At 36.3% G+C, this 18,855-nt stretch overlaps 1 protein-coding gene across 4 annotated transcripts in view; it reads left to right on the top strand.

The window, feature by feature from the left end:
* The window catches only part of jbug (filamin-type immunoglobulin domains fbug), a 173,074-nt gene that overhangs the window by 130,456 nt on the left and 23,763 nt on the right, over positions 1-18,855 (top strand). For all 4 annotated transcript variants that reach the window (XM_065234543.1, XM_065234539.1, XM_065234540.1 and 1 more), the window contains 2 exons: positions 13,411-14,422; positions 14,486-14,706. In XM_065234543.1, the coding sequence (XP_065090615.1) occupies positions 13,411-14,422; positions 14,486-14,706 (1,233 nt within the window). The remainder of the gene's footprint in view (positions 1-13,410; positions 14,423-14,485; positions 14,707-18,855) is intronic.

An 18,855-nucleotide genomic window follows, 5' to 3' on the forward strand; every position in this document is an offset into this window, starting at 1 on the left:
ATAATTACACCCCAAATTGATGCATGCAAATTGTTGCTCTTCCGATCATCACGTAATCTGCCGATTGTAGGTATTTATCGCAAACTGGCCAGCCAACTCTCGCTTTCTCCCAAATCAGTGAGCCTTCTTTCGTCAGCACATCGAAGGCTTGACCAGTCGGCAACCAGCCAATATTTGTTTTATTTGCTCCATACCACTGACTGTACATACATAGATTGTACGAAAGCATCTGATTACGTGTGACGACGATCCAAGATGGAGTTGTTTACGAGTGAATGCTGTGGTATGGGTATTTATGTGAACGAAAATGGTCATCAAGCCTCTTAATGAAACTTTCCTGTTTGTTCGATTTTGATGTGAGAAGGACTGATTCATGAACGTTGACCGGAGGGAATTGAATGCAACATTTTTATCACGCTAGCAAATTTTCATAAAACAACTCAAATATCTCACTCAACTCAAACAAATATACAACGGACTTTCACCGTGATTTGAATTTCTCACCATCATCCAATTCAATCCGGGCAACATTCTCCCGCAGATAAAATCTGAATTTCAAATTAGCAAACATTTGACCCACACTCGGGTCCGAGACAGGCCAGTCGTAAACCTAAATTAAGCCTCACACGTGCGCCCGCGGTAGAGATAGCCGCAAATGGAACGCTTTATTCACTCCCGTTCGCACCAAACACCCATAAAGCTCCTACAAAACTGCCACCGAATCAACATGAATCTTCCGAGTAATTGAACTTGCATGCGCACTGAATAAATGCATTATAAAAAAAAAAAACAGCACACAAAAATCACCACAAACTACAAAACAGTCCGGTCATCGAACGTGATCCGCATGGCCAAAGTCAATCGATATCAAAAAAAATTTCCCCGCATTTCCTCACATTTTGCACTCGGGTTCGGGCAAGTTGTGAAAACCATGTGAAGCAAGGAGAAGACAAAAAACAATCGCCAATTCGAAAACATGTGCACTACACAGCGCGAACATATGGCAAAAACGAATTGAGCAAAAGGTAAAAGTGCTCCCATCGAAACAATTATCAACTATTGACACAGAAATAAACAGACGCGCGAAAAGTAAACAAGAAAATTGCCATCGAATCTCACCCGAGCGCGTAGTTGCAGGTCTATCCACCAGGTGAAACAGAAGCTGCATCTGTAATATGGAAATAATGGCCACTAATGATGGGGCCCTCGCCACATAGAGACAGAGATGGAGATGGAGAGAGAAAGCGCATCAGAAACAACCCAAACAAAACAAGCATAATGCATGGGGTGCAAGAAAGAACACAAAGTGTGAAAAGTATTTTCACCCTCCCTCTCTCACACACACACTCTTTGTATTACAATCATCTCATTTGGTGGTCTGGCAATTCCCTTGCCGAGTGGTAGGGTTGAGGCCGCATCCTCTTTCGCAGTGCGATATCTAATTTTTAATTAGCATAATTTTCTGGATCAACTTTCCGAACCGCGGTGAGGCAGCTTTCGATTTTTGGAGTAAAATTTTGCTCATTGGCGGGCTTTTATTTTGTAATTGTATCTGATCAATAATTAGGCATATATGTACAGTTCGGTTAGTTTGGTTTTATTTGCATTTTTTTTTTAAGATAACATTTATTGGCAATAGTACGAGTTGCATTCCCTACTCCAATCCGTATCTAATGTGAATGGCCTTAAAAAAATATTAAAGAAACAGATGTTTTAGTTTGAAATCAAAATTATCATGCAATTTATTTGTTTTCAGAATTTCCATGGTATTAATCCCAGAATGTCCTTTGAATTCTACTCATAATTATCATGAAATTTCCCTTAAATTTACATTGGAACCAGCACTGTAATGGTGCTTACACACACTTAATTCAGATCACCGAAGTCAGTAGAGTTTTACCGGGTTTTTGAACAGCAGATCAAGTCGGTAAAATTTTCAAATGACCGTTAAACGTGATTAATCAATAAAATTGACAAATTTAATTTTTTATAGCTAAATGGGTAAACTAAACAAAGTCTGTACAAGTTCGGAATACATTTACTAATTATTGGATTTTTAATAGATTTTCAAACTTTTACCGAACAGTTCTGTAGTTCAAAATTTACCGATCGGCAGAGGCCTGGATTAGTGTGCATAAGATTACGCATTTACGTAATCAAATATTTTCAAACAAATTATACTTTTATAGGCGCAACAGCTTCTTAATCAAAAATTAATTGAGATTCTAAAGGCGCAATAGAAACATTATTTTCAATCAAGTTTGCAAATCTTCTCGTAATCACCCTAGAATTCCTTAGAAAATCTTGTTGAAATTCCTCAGTAAATCTAAGTTGAAATTATCCTGAGGCTTACATACAAAATCACGGTCTCCAAGTTTAGTCATTTTAAACTGAGTTTTTGAACAGCAGAAAAAGTCAGTAAACTAAAATAAATTGTAAAAAATTGTTACAATCGAAAATTTTCTTTAACACATGTTGTAACATGATTTGATGATAAAAAATTTAATATGTTTATATTGAAAATTTCAATACATGAGACGGTTCTTTTCGGTTAACTGTCTGTTTCAGCTGTTAAAAACGCAGTAATAGGGGTAATGGCTTTAATGTTGGCCTATGGATCTAAGATTGGACCCTTCGCTAAAAATCTACTATCTATCAATTTTATCTAGATGAACGCGTCATTGGAACGATAGTTATGGATATTTTTGGTCGCTATTGAGAATTTAGTCGATTGCTGAATTTATGTTTGGTCCCAAATTAGGAGCATTTAGGCCTACATAACATCCATTTCCCCTATAATATCTGCGTGTAGATTCTTTTGAAATTCCTTCCAAAATTTTGATTGAATTTAAACAAAACTCTCTTTTGATACCATTTGAAATTATTTGAAGAATATTTTATGTTCTATGGATTTCTTTAACCGTCATTTTTTTTTTTGCTAAATAAACCTCAAAATACGATTCCTTTAGTACATGGTACTGCCTTGAAATTATGTTCTAAATCTTGCTCAGAATTTAGTTTTACTTGTCTTCAGAATACTCTTAAAATTAGATTTATAATTCTCCTGAAATTCTCCTTAAAATTCGACTCACGATCCCCACAAACTGCGAAAGAACTGCTCAAACCACTTAAGAATTCTCCTAGAAGATCTACTCACAACTCTCTTGGGATTGTTCTAAAAATTCCTTGGAGCTTAATCTCAGAATAAACTTGAAATTCTAGTTTTGAATTTTTTTTTCAAGTCTTCTGTATTTTGCCAGGGCCCATTTTTTTCCTCCTTAATCGTGGATTATTTAAAAAAAAAAATTACGTTGGACTACGTCTTTAATTTCTATGCTGGTGGTCAAAGCTCAGACATGTAACGGAAAATCTCAAACACGGACGCAACGATAGAGCGCAAATCGAACAAACGACAGATTGCGCATGCTCACATGCTCAATGCTCGGTTGATCGCTCACCATTTCACTAATGAAAGGAAGGGAGGAGAAAAGCAGTAATAATAAAAACGCTTGCCAAATCATTTTCATCGTCTCGCAGATGACACCTCCATCATCTATAAGGGTCGAGTGATCCGTGCTGTGGCGAGTAAACTACAATCAGGCCTAGATGTTCTGTCCGGCTATTTCAAGAGCTGGAAGATTTGAATCAATGCAGCTTAAACACAAACCATTCTGTATCTACACTCGAATTCACCTCGGATTGTTCCGCCTGCTAACGTAAAGGCCCATCTTGATAGCACTCCCATTGAATGGTCGAGTGAAGTAGTTTACCTTAGTCTCACCCTCGATAGCAAATTGCTATTCCGATCCCATGTGGACAAGACATCCACCAAGTGCAACATCTTGATTAGGTCACTCTACCCTCTGATAAACAGGAAGTCCACCCTGTTCCTCAAAAACAAGCTTGCTGTCCACAAGCAGATCATTCTGCCGGCTATTGAGTATGGAATGCCAATCTGGCAGAGTTGTGCTAAGTGCCACCACCTAAAGCTTCAGAGAATCCAAAACAAGATCCTTAAACACTCGAGGAGCGAAAGTCGTCGACGCTGGAAAGGTTCAGAGTCACCTGTCTGTGATCAAACCACCAGATCATTCGTGATTTGGCACCCTAGATCAAGTAGTTAGGTTATCAAATGTTTAAAATCAAACGAAAACAAGCCATTAAAAGGGTATCCTGTAAATAAGCACTAAACGCAATGATCACATTAGAATGACCAATTAACTAGAAAAAAGTTGAAGAGCCAAAGCTAACCAATTGAAATGTAAAACCAAATGTTGAAAGCTAAAAAAACCAGCAAATAAACGTCAATTTTACTACTTTTACACTTTCATCGTCATTTGCTTTCGAGCAACGGACGGAGTAGAACAGCACGCATCGCTCCAATACGAAGACGACGCAGTGTTGCCACATTATTTTTTCTGAATTTTCTTCGTAATTTTGTTTTTTTAAAGCTCTTTCTGGCTAACAAAAATCTGTAAAATAATGAGTATGAACTCTTAAGTATGATCTTTTATATATATAAGTATATAAATATACTTTGAGTTCATTTAAAGTTCAGAAATAGTTTGTTCATAGTTTAGACTCTTGAAGAATTACTTCAGTTTGCTTTCTTAAGAATTTATCTATTCCTGAATCTTGATTTTTTGTTTGAGTGATTTGTGTGTTTTCTAAAAGTCTAAAAACACAAAAAATCAAGTCCCAGTAATGAGATACAAACCTGAAAAAAAAAATCCAGTTAACGACTCACAAACTGTAATCATTCAGCCGATTCGAAAAATTAAAAAAAAACAATCATAGTACCTGTCACCATGTGATATGGTTAATTAAACAATAATAATGAAAAACTAACATCCCTTCTAACGAGCAATCAGAAATCAGAACAGCTGAGCATCAAAAGCCCGTTAAAAATTAACGAAGATAATAAAATAAAAAGTGAAAAATTGGTATTTGGTTCACTGCTCGTACCTACTCAATAGGAAGAAAGGATTATTTATGGATATTTATCAATATAACCCAAAGCTAAACAATCTGTCCATATAAAAAAATCTGTAATCTGTAAATACAGATATCTGTATCAAAATTTTGAGAAAAATCACCAATGCCACCAATTCAAAAACGGAAAGAGTTAAGAACTAATTGATCAACATATTTGTTCTGTCCACTAGCGGTCCTACGTCAAGCTTCCGCTCGTGCCTCTAGGCACAGACCCTTCTACTTTTTGGTATTTTTCTTATTCCCAGATTGTTGAAAAAATACCAATACTATTTTTGCTCTAAATCTTGAATCATGTCATATTTTAAAACTCCAAACGTGTGAACAAATGTCAGAATCTTTGATAGTTTATCATTTGTTTTAAGATTTATATTCATACAAATCACGGTGTGATAAAAAAAAAATTATGTACCCCGAACTTCGTATGAAGTTCAAGATTTATAAAATAATTTCTTAATTTAATCTCTTACTCTAAAATACCCCTTCGGCCGGATAGCGTTCAGCTAGTGAGTTTAACCGATTCGACCGAACCGATGACTTCCACACTAAATCAGCTGTCAAAAATCACCGGTCAGAGTTAATCAAATAATTTCTTCTTCAAAGTGTCTCTACAATACACGCTTAGAAAAATTCATGTTAATTTAGGTGCTCTGAGAGTGACATATACGAGCGTCATTTTTGACATAAAGTTGAGTCATAACCGACGCGAAATATAGCTCAATCAAACGTACTTTTCGTCGAGCAACGAACTTTTCAGTCTCGGAGCACTTAACATTACATGACATGTTTGTTTACGTCTCATCTTTTATATCAATGATGGATTCCGTCACATGTAAAATAAGTTATTTCTTAGTGTGTACGTATACTATGCAGAAAAATATAAAATAGAATTTTCATGAACACATTGGTGACCTTGATCTCCAAATGCGTATAGATTTATGAACAGTGTTGGGAAAATATCAAAAGATGAAATCTCACCAATGAGCATTATCTCATTTGAATGCCGTTATCAAAAATCAACCAGCAAACAACAGCGGATGATATAACAAGCTGTGGTACGGTAGCTCTGAAATCATTCTAGCAAAACTCACCAGCTCAATTCTCACCAAATTGTAGTGAGTATGAGCTTCATGATTTTTGCTGTACACCCGATCACGAACCGAAGCTTCCATCACTGTTGGCAGCAGTAGCTTCGTGTCCTGCCATCTATAAAGAGTAAGAAGAGAAAAGAAAACGACGTGCAACGGAATCGTTTTTGTATTCAGTCATCTCGTAGCTACAGTTTTACATGTTGTGAATAGTCTCGCAATACCAAAGAAGCTTGTAAAATCAATATTATGCTTGATATTTTATTTCATTATGACGCGTGATATTGGGAGCCTTCAACAGCGAAAACATACATCATTTGAGTGAGGATTATGACCGCCGTGGAGTGTTTAATGTTCCAACAAGCCTTCCCTAAAACTTTATAATTAATGTGCTATAAAAATAACATCAAGTTACACAATTTCATTGTTATGAAACTACTTTAAATCGAATTATCCACTACAATTACAAGATTTGTTCACTAGAAGAAGATTGAACTTGTTTTGAAATTATGTTAAATAGGCTTTAACATGAAGCTCGAAGTTTTATCGAACATTCAGCTGTTGAGATCTCGGTTAAAAAATACCAATCACGTTCATAAATTCTGAGTGAGTAGTTCAATGATAGTGGTTTGAATTATAATAATTGATTAAAGATTGAGTCATTTAATATCTGAACGCAAAGAAACGGATGTAACTCAGAACCATCTTAGTGAAATAAAAATGTTGAGTACTCAAAATGAGCGTCATTCATTGCACTTTAAAGGAATAAAATAGCTAAACAAATTATTCCGATTTGGTTTTGATGAAATCTCGAACTTTTCTTCGAATACCACCACTCATCAAATTTTGGACACTCTGTTGGCTAACTTGAGCGGCCGTTTTGTTCAACCATCTCTTCATCTCTGTCGCATCTCGAGTCACCTGTCCACTCTTCTTCAACTTCTGTTTGACAATTGCCCAATATTTCTTAATTGGGCGGAATTGAGGGCAGTTGGGTGGATTGATGTCCTTTTCGAAGAAATCCACCCCGTTGTCTCGATACCACTGTAGAACTTCTCCGCTGTAGTGAAAGCTTGCCAAATCAGGCCATAGTCTTGTTTGTCACGAAAACCTGGGTTGATGCAAATACCTTGCCAGATCATAGGCTTTCTTGCAAATTTCTTGGCATTTATCACCTCGACCAGTGGCTTTATAGAACTTTTGTCCGGGAAGCTGCCCATAATCCATCTTCACGTACGTTTCGTCGTCCATGAGGAGGCATTCTTCGTACTTTGAAAGAGCCTCATTGTTGAAAATACGGTCACGTCTTTTGGCTACTAGATTCTGAATCAGTGTCCTCTTTGGTTGCTTAATGAGCCGGAAAGATTGAAATCCTTCGCGCTAACCAATCCTTCTGAAGGTGCTTTGGCTGACATTGAATTTTAAATGCAACACCTTCAAATGCAGCTTCCGATCTTTAGTTCTACTACGACGCTTGCTATGATCCTGCTGATCGACAGTATGCCGCTCACGGAATATTTGAGAATACTACACTCAAAAAAGTTCACACGTCGGATCGAAGTGTTTGAACAGTTGATTTATTTTATGTATATTTCGCCAAGGTTCAATGTGTTCTACACGTTGATTTGTAATGTTTCAAACTTTGAAATGTTGATAATGTTTCTATATCAATTCAAGTGTATTGCACATTGAATCACACTACTGTTCAACACAGATGGATTTGAAGTGTTTTGCATTTCAATGCGATGTGAATTGCTTGTTCTGCCTGGTAAACATCGAAAACATGAGTTGTGACTTCATCCTTATCAACCACTCTCCTATATGAGAACAACCGTGGCCCAGTGAGATCGAACGAAGCCAACTGCAGCAGGACACCGCAATAGACCAGGATCAATTCCCAAATTAGACCCATTAAAAAAGACATGTGTGTGCTCTGCCCTCTGGCAGCTTTGTTTATATATCTGTTAATTCAATTTTGGAGTCGGTCAAGTAGAAGTCGATGAAGTAGAATATTGTAGAACATTGAAGTATGATGTGCAAAGCTATTGATATCACCATGTGAGGCACATAGACTCCAAGTGTGTCACAATCCAAACCAATAGTGTTGAGACATGGTTAAAAGCATAAGATTTACACATGAAATGGATGTGTTTCACAATAAGTGCAAAATTAAGTGTGAGACACATTATGATGACATGTGGAATTTTTTTAGTGTATAAACGGTCGATTTTGCCAATTTAAACGACTTCGCGATTTTTGAACCTGACCACGTCAGATTTGTCTACTGCGTGTCCAAAATTAATTTTCGGTTCATAACTTTCATCAAGTATAACATCTTTTAAACAAAATGAATTGTAACGAACTTTCCAGCACAGAAAGAGCAAACATTTCAAAACAAACTGCTGTCAAAAGGTTCCAGATTCGACCGCTAGGAGCACTGCAGTAAAATAGACAGTGCGTCCAGATATTAAATGACTCAAGATTTTTTCAAAAAAGATTCATTTATCCATGACATGCACTTTAACGAGAATTTAATAAAACGTGATGCAGATCATTTGAGATCCTTAGATGATGGAATTAGACATAAGTAAATTTAATCAAAAGGGTAGATAATTACTTCGGCATAAGTGCCGATTTCATATCGACCAGAAACACCAAATATTTCGACGTGATCGAATCAATCATACATTTGGTACGATAGTTTAGTTCAAAAGCTACAAATCAAAGTCTTAAAGAACGCATAATATGAATTTTAAAATCCATTATTCACAAAAAAACAAAAGAAGCGCTCCTAGAGAATCTTTTTTGTTGTGCCTTCATCCGTATGTTGAAGTTAATCCCATTACCTGTTTGTTTGGACGGAATTGGAATCAAGAAGCATTGTTAGATTTTTAATAATATCTCAAGTGACTCTTTATCAGATCCAACGGTAAATAAAGTAAGAATTCATAGTTGTGTAGCTATCAAACTTTTTAATCAAACCCATTCGAATATGAGAGGTTAAGTACGGGTTGACAGAAATTATATCTTAACCCTATAAAGTGTAAAACAGCGAAAAATGTTATCTCCCATTTAATTCCACTTAATTAATTTTGGTATCTATGACAGATACGTATTTCGTCTACAATGTGCAGTCTTCATCAATGTCATTCCCACTAAAGACTTTTAAAAAACCTAATCTTCTTAAGTAAAGGAGAAAAATCTAGTCAAATCTCTAATAAATAGAAAATCCCAAAGGCTGTTAGCCATCATAATGAAGTAATAAAATTTGGTTGTTAGCGGAATGCTTAAATAAAACAGCGAAAAAGGATATCTTCCATTTAATTCCACTTAAATAATTTTGGGATCCATGACAGATAAATAGATAAGATTAGTTAGGTAGGTTCCGATTCTACACATTGTAGTTTCATTTTTATACCTGTGATCTTGACATTTTTACCTAGGGGATGAGTAAGGGGTTAGGTTTTTGATAAGTCTTTAGTGGGAATGACACTGATGAAGACTGCACATTGTAGTCGAAATACGTAGTTCATACCTTCCCTATAAAGAGAATTTTGTAAGTTATTTAAAGTACATAAGATTTATAGATCTTCAAAGTTTTACCAAGTTGATGTTTTTGAACTTTATAGCCCAAGTAGCATCAGAAACATAATTTAAAAAGATATATTTTTTATTGGTCATTCAGAAGACCTTAATCAGTTCTAGCATTAAAAATCATAAGGGCCTAACTGAGATGAACGATTTTCTTCACAGATTTTCTCCGTTGTTAATAACTTGGATTTTGCTAGCTAAAACAATTTTTCACTACACTGTTATGTGATAATTTACGAAAATTTGTTTACTGAACTGTGGTAATGTTAAGAGAAAACCAATGAAGAGAATCGATCATTTTAGTAAGGCCCTTATAATTCTGAAAGCTAGAAGTATTATTTACTAGTCACAGACAGATGGATAATGATTGCAGTACAAAGCTTGGTTCATAAGACTATCTGGCGTTATAAATCACTATATTTTATATTGCTTTCATCTATGCATTCTATCACAGGAAGCCAGATTCATTTAATAAATATCTCAGGAGATGTCTTAAATGTTTCAATGCACACACGTGTGAAAAATATAGTCATATATGTTTTCCCTTTAATCATAATCAAGGTAAGTTTGTCTTGTCCGTGTTGTATTTCAGCTCATATGCCCTAGTAGCACACTTCTCAAGCTACCTTGCAAGCTTTACAGAAGTTTCATTGCATTCTACAAATCTAAACCAGGGTTTACAGAACCCTCATAAAACCAAAATTGTAACTTGGGCAGTCACAAACTGAAAAAAACTTTCTGACAGATGTGTGCTTATTGAGTGAAGATGTTAGTACTAAACTAGTAGACTGAATAACCCAAGTTTAAATGTTCTAAAGTAATACTTATGCCATATTTACGTTTGTTGTTGAACATTTATAAAACAAATCCCAATTGGATTTAATCATTCAGTTGAAATGAAACTTCAAAGATGTTGTACATGCATACAGCACAGTGCCGGTGGTGTAGTGGTAAGCGTGATTACCTCTCACCCCAGCAGGCCTGGGTTCAATCCCAGTCGGCACCGCCGGGATGTTCTGAGGCATAACATCTCTGATCACGCCTTCCTTCGGAAGGGAAGTAAAGCCGTTGGTCCCCGGTTCATGAGGTGATACGTCGATAGGTAAGGTCCAGGTGTGGGAGCTGCCCCCCTGGCGTCGGTAGCATTGGTGCTCATCACGGAAAACAAGATCGACGGAAAACAAATCAAGGAAAAAAAAGGACTATACATGTTACAAGGCATCACAGTTGTCATGATGCCTTGTGAGGTTAAAATTTCTCTTACTTGATGCTTTTCGTTTAAATTTGTCGAACCTCTTAACGGAATCCCTATATGAAGAGCTTTGAGTGGGTTGGTTTATTTCCTTTAAATTCCGTTATAATTGCATATCTTTTGAAAGATACGCGTATTTCGTCTAGTACTTGCAGACTTCATCAGTGCCAAGTGGTGTTTGCAAGTAGTGGACGAAATACGCGTATCTGTCAAAAAATAAGCAATTATAACGGAATTTAAAGGAAATAAACCAACCCACTCAAAACTCTTCATTGATGCTTTTATTGCTACATCAGTGCACCTATATTACATACTAAATTGCTGATATTGGTGAGGACTAAAAGGGCTAATAAAAAGTGTATTCTTACAATTGAAGTGGTCAAGCGGTTAGAAGACCGATGTATCTTTTCAGGAGCCGATCTACAAATCTACACATTTTATAACGAAATTTTGCTATTAGTTTTAGTAGAATCACAAAGAATATATTGATAAAAATGAAATATGTTTCATAGGCTGCATATCTGCACCATTTTGCCGATTTTATAGTACACTAAATAAGGTTTTCCAATGTTGAATCTAAAACACGATTATCTGTCCCGTATAAGCAATAATTAATTACATCAAAAATTTTGTGTTACTTGAGATGAGTTTAAATTCCATTTTTTTTTTAAATGTATACGAATAACGGGAAAACATACAATCTAGATTTTTGTTTTACTCAAGATACAATCGAAAAAAAAATGCTATGAGTGCTGAAACATGCGATTCAATCGCGATTTATAAGTCGAATTCCCAAGATATCAATTAAATTTCAGAGCTTTCCCTCTGAAATATTTTAAATATTTTTTTAGGGCTTCATAATTTCTGAATTTGAAACATTGTCCAAGTCTGAGATCTAAAAAACTGTCCCAGTCCTGCAAACGCAAGTATCAGTTTTGGACTTATCACTGTCTTGTGGAGTATGTTGTAATCTTTAAGAATGGTTAAAAACCTCGATAAAACTTGCTTAGCAATTCTCTTGCTCTTCCAGCGATCATGAGAGTTGGGGATTTTTGTTGTTGTTGGACTATGGCCGAAACAAGAAAATAATAATCTTTTCAATTGTCATTGAACGGATTAAGAATGTATCTGCAGCAGTTTTGCTTATTCGCATGAGGATTATCATGGTGGTTGGTTAAATCGGAAAGCTTTTAGATTTTTACACAATCGGAAGTGTTATCATTATTCCACGCGGACAGTTTTTAAGAGATTTTGAAACAGAATGAATTTGAAAGGAAGTTTAAAATTGATGCATAAAATATTCGTTAACCTTAATTGAGCAAAAATTAATATCCAAAATATCTGAAGTTTTACACTGTGTTCAGAAAAACTGTGTTGTGTATTCAATAATATATGTTCCCAAGAAGTAAGATACTGGCTTTTCAGTTTTTGAGATGGATGTTGATCAAAATCTTCTTATTTTATATTTGTCCTACGTTCCTATCGTCAGTCTGATCGTCAGTCTAAGATGAAAAATATGTTTTTGATCCATCCCAAAACTGAAGAGCCAGTCTCTTACTTAGATATAAAAAACATTTGAAAATAAGATTTTTTTCGGTTAGGAATAAATTTTTTTTAAGAATATCACATTTGAAATTCGATATCCTTCATTCACTACTTTATAAAACAAAAAAAATAATGTTGGAACGGATTGAAATGCTCAATCATAAAACGTTCTGATACAGCTTTTTGGTTTGAAATTTGGAATTGACATATCAACCTATACAGGAAAAAACTTTACAACTGTTCACGTTCAATTACGATTTGCATGGCTTTTGGGCAGCCTTCCTAGTTCAGGAGCTGAATAGTTTCCTGCATGATAAAACCGCCTAGAAAAATTGAACACAAACGAAACAGTACATTCTGTACCGTTCTCCCCTACAGCACAATAATGCTTTATTTTTTACAATAAAACATCTCAAATACAAAGCACCGTCAGCCCTTTCGAGCATTGCATTGTGATAATTTCTCTTTCGAATTTTCCCAAACAAACTGGGCCACTGATATCCGCACTGAAACACCCAACCACCGACATCGCTGTCGTCGTCGTCGTCGTCGTCTGCGGTTGGCTGTTGGTTGGCAGTGCGAGATAAATATTTATAAATCGGTAGCAGCACCCGGCCAACCCGGTAGCAGTGCAATGACCAAATGTTGGCGAGCTTTCGGTTGGGCGTGAAAGTTTTCATTATGGGTCCGTTTCATAAACAAAAAATTAATCGCCTAATGATCGAACAGCGCAGTGACCATCGACGACGAGCTGGTTGGCGTAAGCAAATCACGATAGCGTTGCACAATCGTGATCGAATTAGATGCAGCGTTTTATAAATGTTCGGTAGCAACAGCTCGTTACGCCATGTCATGTAACCGAAGTTATTTCGGATGTTTGAATTTCCCAATGCATTGTATGAATATTCAACTACAGCTATTCCCTTTCTTCTCTTTCCGCAGGTTCACCGTGGAATATCAACATAATGTCCTCACCGGGGCTGACGGCTCTCGGTGAATCCACCCGACTGGTGCCGGCCAATGTGCCGGCGGTTTTTGAGGTTCTGCCGCCTCCTGGAGCTTCAATCCGGGGCAGTGACTGCGTGGCGACTGTGCTCTCGCCCAGCAAGAGCAAAGTTAACGCGCGAGTCACCCACGAGGCGGCCAACGGTGCAGTGAGGATCGAGTTCGTCCCGAACGAAGTCGGAACGCACATCATCGAAGCCTCAATTGGTGGAACCACACTGGTCGGGGGACCGTTAATTGCCAAGGTCTACGACTCGAGCTTGATTCAGGTCACGGATGTTAATGGAGGAGTGGTGGGACAACCGTGCCAATTCCGGGTGGATGCCAGTGCGGCCGGAGAAGGACAACTGGAAATTTCAATCAATGAAGGAGAAGTTCCAAATCACGTACAGGTGGTCGGAGGTGGTAGATGCCTGGTATCGTTCACCCCGGAGCAAGCGAAACCTCACTTGATCGATATCAAATTCAACGGAGAAACCGTGATCGGTTGTCCGTTTGTGTGCTCGGTTGCCGATACCAGTCGAGTCTTGCTCAATCTGTCCAACCTGGAACTGATTCCGGTGAACAGACCAGCTTCGTTCCACATCACCGTCAGTGGTGGAGGAGCCGCAGAACTGGCTGTAAGTGTACGAGGTCCACAGGGAGAGCTACCCGTTAGAGTGACCGGTGACATTCATGCAGGATTCACCGCAGAGTTCACACCGAACCACGTGGGAGCTCATACGATCAATGTAGAATACAACGGTTACCCGGTGCAGGGAACTCCTTTCGTTGCCAAGTCTTACGATGCGACAAAAGTCGGAGTGGGCTCTGTTTCCAAGGGCACCGTTGGAAGACCCGTACAATTCACCGTAGATGCCGGCGATGCCGGTGAAGGAAATCTGGAGATCACCATCTCCGCCAAAGGCCATAACATTCCCACCCAGGTGCACCCGCAGGGAAATGCCAAGTACGTATATCAATAAGCTGCTAGTCCCTCGCCAATTTACTGATGAAAATTATCTCATTTTAGATTCGCCGTATCGTTTGTCCCCGCCGAGCCATGTGAACACATTATCAATGTTTCGTTCAACAAAATGCTCGTACCCGGTTGTCCCATAACGGTGATCATCAACGGGGGAACCACTGGACCACAAGTGTCCCTCGGTGGACCAGGTCCGCTACATTTGCCGAATTCGCTAATCATCAATCACGCCGGAGGCCGACTGGAGGACATCGAAGTCAATGTCGAAGGTAAGACCGGAATTTCCTTTTTTTGTAATATTCAATTTGATATCGTATGTCTTTACCCAACCTTATAATCTGTTAGATATCTTCTGAACACTATTTGGCATACACTGTCCCCTATTACTATTCTTTCGGCTATATCCTTGCTGTTACTCTGTCTCATTTAATTAATAAAAAAAAAAAACAATTGCAATCTTTGTATAGTACAGCTTTCAAAATTTGTTAGGTTGCGAAGTAAAAACCTCGAGCACAAACTAGAAATGAGCAAAGCATTAACTGTCACCAAGCACCTTCTGCAAGGCAATACACCAAGGTACATGGTGGCACTCATTTGCTGCTTACACCCAGTTGGTCGAAAACAATAGATAAATCTTGATTTGAACTTAGATAAATAATAATACTTTCAAGTACGCGAATGTCAGTCAGTGAAATTATTGCTCAAGTCAGCGGGGAGACCAATTTGGGATTCTGTGATAAAGGTGGGTTATTTCTATAAAATATTTCCATTTTCAATCAGTCAAAAAAGAAAACCTAATAAATATTTTCAGTCATTGGTTTTTTAAATAAAAAAATACCTAGCTCAACAACAGAAAACAATAGTGGCTCTCAAACTTTCGTTGATTGCGACTCACTTTGAGAAATATCATAATCTCGTGACCCACAGTTATTGTTAGCGAAATATTGCATACAAATTTCCGCGAACGTGGCTTATTCAACGCAGTTTGTGATTCCACTAACACAAACAATTAGATATTGTTCATGCAACGATGTTAAAACAAACGTGAAAATACGTATTATTACGTTCTCTTATGAACAGTGTATCTTTAAATTGATCATACAGCAGTACTTAAATTTTAGAAAAAAAATGCTCTTAAAGCACAAGTTAAAAGATAAGTATCTGAATCTTTTTGCAGCTGACTCAGCATACATTTATCACTAATTGGCTCAGTATTGGGCATATTTGGTTGAGTTTACAAAAAGTTGGAGCAACTTAAGAGAATGCATTTTTCTTGAAAAAAACTTATTTCTTGAAATAAATTGAGCATAACTTCTTGAAATTTTACTCATTTTAATCGTAATAAAGATCATTAATATGCCACTAATTTGACTACAATTCGTCCACGAGGCAATAAGTTGAAAATCGAGCGTTTTACTAAAGTAAATCTAGCTTCATACAGGCTCCTCCAATAAATACCAAAATTATAGCAATACATCAATAAACGTCTGTTCAGTCACCAGCCACGATTTTAAAAAATACGCTATTCACCCTGTTTGAAAAAAAAATCTCTTAGGGTGTACGATCAATTTTGAGATTGACACTGCATGTTCTGTGCAACTGTGAAAAACTTACAGCTTTTTGTGGTTTATAAAAGAAATAACAAAAATAAATTTAACGAAAAGGTTCTCAGCACGTTATTTCAAAAGTAACTATTTGGTTCACCGTTTAACATTAATATTTTGAAGTGAAAAGGTGTTGAACTTGTAAATAAAAATTATTTGAAATGAATGAATGAAATAAATTGCGATTGCCATTTGCGTATGAAATAAAAAATAAATAAATCCAAAATCATGGTTTGACTGCAGAAATAGTTATGCGCTCAAAAAAAGAGCAGGAGACATGTTGGTTTTCATATTTCCGATCATAGCAAAAAAACTATAAATCCATTGAATAGTAAAACGATATACTGGTTCTCAGAATTTCGTAAAACATTGCAGTTTTATTCCTTATCGCAAAATGTTAGACCCGTATTTTTTTTTTTTTAATTTGTCATAAGGGTGATGACTTTTTTTTTAATTTTTCGAAGCTCGAAACATCAAATCAACATTAATTATAATTTTTTTTTTTATGTTTTTCATAGATTGTAGACAGATTACGCAATATGTTTTTATATTTTTCCTTGAAAATTTAGGCCTTCAAAACCAAAAAATCAGCATTGTTTTCTTTTTCGTTTTTGAGTTATATTTTTTTGAAGTTATCAAGTTTTGGGTTAAATAAGCCTAACAGCTTCTGCAGAAAATAGGTATAGATTATGTGTCTATGTTCATTATGTATCAATGGAGACGCATGGTAGTCTAGTCGTATAGGAGTATTGAGCGAAAACCCAAAACTTGATAACTTAAAAAATATTACTCAAAAACTTAACAAAATACGTCGTCGATTTTTTTTAATGTTGTACAAAAAAGCCTAAATTTTCAAGGAATTGAAAACCATAACAAAGAACACATAAAATCAATGTTTTTTAATATTATTTGATTTTTTCGTATTATTTTTTTAAATTCTTTTATTTTATACATTGATCTTAGAAATCGGTCAAGTGGTTCAAATGTTATGAATTTTTCATAAAGTCATTAAGAAAAAAGTCATTTTTGAAAAAAAAACCGATTTTTTGCACCACTTACATGGAAATGGCTACCCGAATCACAAATTAAACAATACGGGTCTTATATTTTGCAGTTAGGAACAAAACTAAAAAATAATACGAAAATCTTAGAAACACTATATGTTTCGCTATGGAATGGCTGTATATCCGTATAGAATTTGATGCACTACCCCGCTGAAAGCTTCATAGATGCTCTGGAAAAAGCAAGGAAATATTGATTACTAAGTTCAATACAAAATGCAGCAAATCTAAAAAAAATACATGCAAAGGGCTGGTAGCGATTAACTTTTTAGTTAGTTGAAGATGCTAATTTCAAATAACAGACTAAAGTGGTAATTTTAAAACGGTCAACGATAGTCAACGATTAGTAGAAGATGCTTATTTCAAAAAACAGACTAAATAACAGACAGGGAGCACATACCGTGGTAGGGGTAACAATAGCTGCAATTTCCAAACCTACGACTGTATGCCTTCCTTCAAATAACAACTGAAGTGCGGTAAAAATCGGTAGAACTGTTTCAAACGCATCGTTGGTACTTGAGCGGTTGGCGTTCATCTCTTTTTGCCAGTGGTGGCGGGGGAATACACCCATCACCATCCCTCTTCAAAGGGGGAGTTTGGTAAAGAGAGATTAAAAAAACAATTTATACTTAAAAGTTGTCCTAGCTCGCTATCTACTATCTACATGCCATTTTCACACTGCCGTACTCTAACGGAACTATCAACTCTATACTTTCATCTCCTCCATCTATCGTATAAATATTACCACTTTAGTCTGTTAATTGAAGTTAGCATCTTCAACTATGTAAATCGTTGTCTTCACGCAGAAGTAATACTAAACATATAGTCAAAGAACTTTTTAGTGACTTGGTAACTTTAACTGTAATCAGTCACTATTTTCAACTTTTTTAGCGTTAATTTATTTCAAGATTGATCGTGCACTGCATTGTTTAGGATCTGATAGTCCAATCGATTTGTTCTAATTATCGAACAATTCGAAGAACCTTCAATCGTCTTTCTCTATCTAAAGGGTGTTTACTCATTCTTTTTAAATAAAATTACCTGATTTTTCCAGGTTTTTCCAGAGCTTTAACGGATAACTTCCAGCCTTATAATAAGAAAGCTATTTTTAAATGCGTTAAAAATATGCTTTTTTTTTTGAAGATTAAGAGCAGTTCTCGTAACTTTAGTCCAGACTTTTGGAGCAGTTTAAATATCTATAATCGTAAATTTTGAAAAATTCAGGATAGTTCTATGATGTGCTGAAAACAAAATCGAGAACCCTTAAGAGGTTCCGAAAATTTCAGGGAAGTACAGAGAATTTATGAAAATTTCAGAAATATTTCAGGATCTTCTCAGAGGTCCTGAGAATTTCAGGGAGATTTTAAGGTCTTAACGGGGATTCCATTTATATCCGAGTAGAACCGATCTTGATAGGATTGAAAGGCTCAGGGAAGCTTTGAGAACATCAAAACAGATAAAAAAAAAAACAAAAGGCAGTTCAAAAAATTTCAAGGAAATTGTAGAAACCTTAATTAAGATCAGAGAACATCAACAAAGTTCCATTAATTTAAAAGCATGCGAGAACTTTTAGCAAGCAGTCATACCACATACAAACAGACGTAACTCTTCATTGTATATCTTCGTTCACGGATTTAACGGTTGATTTGAATGTTATCAGTTCCGCGAACTACTCGCCGCAGCGCTGGCATCGGATCACTTTGACGTTTCTATTCATTCTATAGAACTTTTATGTAATATTGTTTGCGAGTTA

Source organism: Ochlerotatus camptorhynchus, unplaced genomic scaffold (genome assembly GCF_037179485.1).
Source record: "Ochlerotatus camptorhynchus isolate MF236.1 unplaced genomic scaffold, CSIRO-AGI_Acam_v1.1 ptg000434l, whole genome shotgun sequence".
NCBI lineage: Eukaryota > Metazoa > Arthropoda > Insecta > Diptera > Culicidae > Ochlerotatus > Ochlerotatus camptorhynchus.